Source organism: Macaca nemestrina, chromosome 4 (genome assembly GCF_043159975.1).
Source record: "Macaca nemestrina isolate mMacNem1 chromosome 4, mMacNem.hap1, whole genome shotgun sequence".
NCBI lineage: Eukaryota > Metazoa > Chordata > Mammalia > Primates > Cercopithecidae > Macaca > Macaca nemestrina.
Window position 1 is genome coordinate 176,126,226 of NC_092128.1, and position 5,197 is coordinate 176,131,422.

Below are 5,197 nucleotides of genomic sequence, written 5' to 3' on the forward strand. Positions count from 1 at the left end.
CTTCAACAGCCCCGCTTGCCTGAAAAGGCGCCCTTACTCCACTCAGTGGGCCTGTCCCGCGCCGCTGGCGCAGGCGCTCACAATAACCTCCTAGAGCGGTGCCAGCCGCACCTCCGCGCGGCCCCGGCGCAAGCAGCCAATGAACACGCGGCTGCGCCCGGCCTCGCGCCTCCATTGGCTGCGCCCCGCCGCCCGCTGCCCCGCAGGTTCCCAAGCCGGGTTTAAAGGGGTAGGGCGCGGGCCAGGGCCCCACCATCGGCTCCCCAAGCGCAGGTCCGCTGGGAGGGGCGGCCTGCCGACGGGCCCACCCCGGGGCGTTCCTGAAGGGCGTCCTTGGCCGCCCCCACCGCCTCCCAGATGTACTATGCGGTTTCCCAGGCGCGCGTGAACGCGGCCCCCGGGACCATGCTGCGGCCACAGCGGCCCGGAGACGTGCAGCTCGGGGCCTCCCTCTACGAGCTGGTGGGCTATAGGCAGCCGCCCTCCTCCTCCTCCTCCTCCACCACCTCTTCCACCTCCTCCTCCTCCACGACGGCCCCCCTCCTCCCCAAGGCTGCGCGCGAGAAGCCGGAGGCGCCGGCCGAGCCTCCAGGCCCCGGGCCCGGCTCCGGCGCGCACGCGGGCGTCAGCGCCCGGCCGGACGCCAAGGAGGAGCAGCAGCAGCAGCTGCGGCGCAAGATCAACAGCCGCGAGCGGAAGCGCATGCAGGACCTGAACCTGGCCATGGACGCGCTGCGCGAGGTCATCCTGCCCTACTCAGCGGCGCACTGCCAGGGCGCTCCTGGCCGCAAGCTCTCCAAGATCGCCACGCTGCTGCTCGCCCGCAACTACATCCTACTGCTGGGTAGCTCGCTGCAGGAGCTGCGCCGCGCGCTGGGCGAGGGCGCCGGGCCCGCCGCGCCGCGCCTGCTGCTGGCCGGGCTGCCCCTGCTCGCCGCCGCGCCCGGCTCCGTGCTGCTGGCGCCCGGCGCCGTGGGACCCCCCGACGCGCTGCGCCCCGCCAAGTACCTGTCTCTGGCGCTGGACGAGCCGCCATGCGGCCAGTTCGCGCTCCCCGGCGGCGGCACAGGCGGCCCCGGCCTCTGCACCTGCGCCGTGTGCAAGTTCCCGCACCTGGTCCCGGCCAGCCTGGGCCTGGCCGCCGTGCAGGCGCAGTTCTCCAAGTGAGGGCCAGCCTGGGCCTGGGGCGCGACCTCGGCCCGGCCTCCCTCCGCTCAGCTTCTCCGCGCCCCTGCTCCCTGCGTCAGGGAGAGCGAGGCCGAGCAAGGAGAGCATTTCGAACCTTCCAGTCCAGAGGAAGGGACTGTCGGGCACCCCCTTCCCCGCCCCCACCCCTGGGAAGTTAAAGTGACCGGAGCGGTTGTTCGATGGCGCCTCGGGGCTGTTTGGGGTTCTGGGTCGGTTCCAGCGGCTTTAGGCAGAAAGTGCTCACTCTCACCCAGCACATCTCTCTCCCTGTCCCTGGAGTTGCGCGCTTCGCGGGGCTGATGTAGAATTGAGGGCGCCATGCCGTGGTTGGCGCGCCCTGGGTGCGGCGAGAGGCCATCCCCGAGCGTGACCTCCCCGGAGTGGAGCACTCCGGCTCTCAGTACTAGGGGCTGCGCTCGAGCAGCGGCGGGGGCGGAGGGAGGGTTCTTTTCCTTCTCCTCGGCCAGAGGCCACGGGCGCCCTTGTTCCCGCCGGCCAGGTCCTATCAAAGGAGGCTGCCGGACCTCAAGAGGCAGAAAAAGACCAGTTAGGCGGTGCGGACGGTCTGGGACGTGGCAGACGGACGGACCCTCGGCGGACAGGTGGTCGGCGTCCGGGTGCGGTGGGTAGGGGCGAGGACAACGCAGGATGCGCTGGGTTGGGACTTGGGTCCGCTTTTGTAGACCAGCTGTTTGGAGAACTGTATTTAACACTCGCGCAACCAGTGTTTTGTCGCAGATAATTTTCGCTCTTGAATCCTGGGGGTTTGTTAGAAGGCAACTTAGAACTCGAGATTCACCTTTTGCCTCCCTTTCCCCAAAAGTAGCGTAACCAACATTTAAGCTTGCTTAAAAACGAAAACCAACCGCCTTGCACGCAGTGTTCCCGATTTACTAAAATAGGTAACCAGGCGTTTCACAGTCGCCGTCCTGTCAAGATCGCTAATTAACGTTCTCATTAAAAGACACGCAGGAGGACCGGGAGCCCTGAACCGCCCGCTGCTCGGCGGATCCCAGCTGCAGTGGCGACGGCGGGAAGGCGCTTTCCGCTGTTCCTTAGCAGGCCGGGCCCTTGACCAGCGCGGCCCGCAAGTCTTCCTCCTCGCCGTCTTGCAGTTGAAGAGCTACATACGTAGTCAGTTTCGATTTGTTACAGACGTTAACAAATTCCTTTACCCGAGGTTATGCTATGACCTTTCCGCAGTTTGCTTTGATTTTTTTCTACGTTTAAGGTTTTGGTTGTTGGTAGCAGCTGAATTTAATTGGCACTTTTATTTTACTTCTAACCTTGTTTCCTGACGCTGTACAGAATCAACAAAATAAAACATTTAAAGTCTGATTTTTTTTACATTTTTTGCCTGATTTGTTTGGTAATAAAAAAGTTCTTGTATCCTAGTGGATTTAGAACTCGGGGTGAAGGTAGGTAGGCAAATGATCGGGGTCCCACGTTTTAAAACGTGACTTCCTGATTTGTAAAATAATCCAATGAACAGGCAACTGTAGTTCAAGTTCAGGCATCCGTGGGAAATGTGAGGATTGTAGGTAAGTGGGTGGGTGGGATAGAGAATGGAATGGAGAAGGGAGAGAGGCAATTCCAGGAATTCATTCTTTGCCAAGCTTCAGGCATAGGTCTCTTTTAACTACAACTTCATCCCCTGAAAAATGGGTTAAGCAATACCTTTATCATAAAATTGTAGCTCAACATCTTTCTGGGATAGCCACCTTTTCTATATCCTTGGACAGAAGCTTAACCCCACACAAGTATGAGCTTCCCGCTGCTGCACCCACCTACCCTATCATTTAAATCAGGTTGGAATTGTCTTCACCTGAGAGGACAAGAAAGCTCTTCTGTCTGTTTGGTGCTGCTAAGAAGAACTTGGAAGGCTGACCTGCTCACATTGCAGTATTGAAACACTGTATAGTTATTAATGAAACTCAACCACTGTTTAATGTAGGGGAGTAGTAGAGAAGTCGTGTCCCCTTTTACCTGATGAAAATTAAAGAAAACCCAGAGACTTACTCAATTTCATCCATGTTGGTTTACCTGAGGCATATATACATTTAGAGAAAATGAGCACTCACTTTGGAGGTGGGGGAAGAGGTGGGAGGTGGCTGGACAGACGGCATTGCCTGGCTACCATGCTGTGTCTATTTCCTTATGATGTCAGGAGAGGGCATGGGAGAAGGTGCTCTGTGCACCAACTCATTCCAAAAGAGGATTTCTCATGCTTCCTAGATTGCCACCAGCAAAGTCACCAGCTTTTATAAAAAAAATTCTGTAGATTTGAACTCTGGCCTTCTGTTTATTCAACGCCTGTCCTTGCTTACCTTATATTTTGGCAAGGGGCAGGGGAAAAAAAGTGAAAATCAATGAAATCAAAAGCAATTCAGGTTCTCCTTGAAACAAAAATACTTCTAAGGGATTAGAAACAAACAATTTCTCCCACAGTCCAACACCAGCACCTAGATGCCACTGTCATTCCAGACATCCTCTCTAAAAGAAGCACAAAGCTACAGGGCAGAAAATGGGTCTGCCCGTCTCTACCCGTAAATGGGAACAAGCAGCCCACGCCTTATAGGAAAGGTGACACTAGATGTGTGTGATTTTTTTTTTTTATTTAATCAAGAAAACCACAGCTTATCATGCTTTTCAGAAAGGTCAAAGGCTACAAATAAATTTAACAAGGATACACGGGGCTGTTTCGGGTACCATCAAAATACTTACCTGCCTGCATGCAGTGTGTTTTTGGCCATTGTGCCAAGCAAGATTAGCAGACTTGCTCTATATAAGGAGTTTACATCCTGAAAAATAGTACCAGCAAGCATTGAAGAGTCCTGTAGGATGAAAGAGGTAAAAGGTAATTATACACAGTGTCCACAATGCAAAGTCAGACTGCTCAACGTCTGTGTATGGCAGGGCAGTGCGTTCTGCACGCACGGAGTTTCAGCTTAGACATGTGTGTTCCAGGGCATGGAACTGCTTTTAGAAATCTTCAGTGCTATGTCACACCAGCAAAGGAGCTAGTTGAATTGCCCGCCTTACTTGATTTTAGCCGGAGTGGGCTTTGTGCAGAAGGAACAAGTGTAAGCTAGTCTTTGAAGGGGTTGGGACAGCTGGGAGGGTCTTAGTAAGGTTCTTGGAGAAAGGCACTCTAACACCTCAGAAGCAAGATGAGAAGGAACCAAACAACGGCTCACTGCCAAAGAAGTTTCCTGCATCCAGCCAACCACCAAAGTGAGGTCCCGGCAATTAGAGTAAACTGAACCTAATGGGAAAATTCACAAGGCTCTGAGAAATTATGTTGTTATATGTATTGGAGTCCAGGTGAGCAATCAGTAAACAGACAGCAGAATAAATACACGATGGGATTTGCCTAGCCCGCAGTGATGGTCTATTTACAGATGTTCTCCTCTAAGGAAAACTGATGACACTAGGCATAAAACTGTAACTTTGTGAAATATACAGCTTAGAGGGTAAGTGGCTCCTTCGAGGAAGAGGCTCCTCTCCAATCATGGAAAATATTTCCACTTACTGAAGCGTGGCTGATGAACAACAGTGCTTCCATGTTGTACTCTGCTTTGAGGTGTTTGGTCTTTCCTGAATGCTTAGGTACTCAGGTGAGGCTGGGAACAAGGGAGCCTCAGCCTGCTAACTAGACCCCCTGCAGCCTCCTGTTGTGTTGAGGAAGCCAGCCAGGAAAAAAGGGGCTTTTCTTTCTGCCATAGAAAGATACCTGATGAACTTGTCAAAAGCAAGGTGATGGTTGAGAAGAGTCATTCAATTGACGCTTTTGCTCGCTGGGTATGCAGTGCATTGACTGGGAAAGTATATTTCCCTTATAAGGTATTTTCCTGCTTCTTCACTGCCTCTTCCGTCTTCTGCACACACAATAAATACTCAATAAGATTACCACATTTACCACATTCACTGAAGTAGGCTCACAAAGCAATGGGGTGAAAAATGCCATGTTTTTCAAAACCATGAATTCACTTTTATCCAGCAGATTTTA

General features: G+C 53.8%; 1 protein-coding gene across 1 annotated transcript; it reads left to right on the forward strand.

The window, feature by feature from the left end:
• Positions 1–226: 226 nt before the first annotated feature.
• On the forward strand, positions 227–2,526 carry LOC105472716 (oligodendrocyte transcription factor 1). The gene has a single exon (XM_011726231.3). The coding sequence runs from the start codon at positions 358–360 to the stop codon at positions 1,165–1,167; it is 810 nt and encodes a 269-aa protein (XP_011724533.1). The 5' UTR covers positions 227–357; the 3' UTR covers positions 1,168–2,526.
• The last annotated feature ends 2,671 nt before the right edge of the window (positions 2,527–5,197 follow it).

Coding starts and splice junctions, on each gene's coding strand:
- LOC105472716 (XM_011726231.3), top strand. CDS start 358: ATGTACTATGCGGTTTCCCAGGCGCGCGTGAACGCGGCCCCCGGGACC.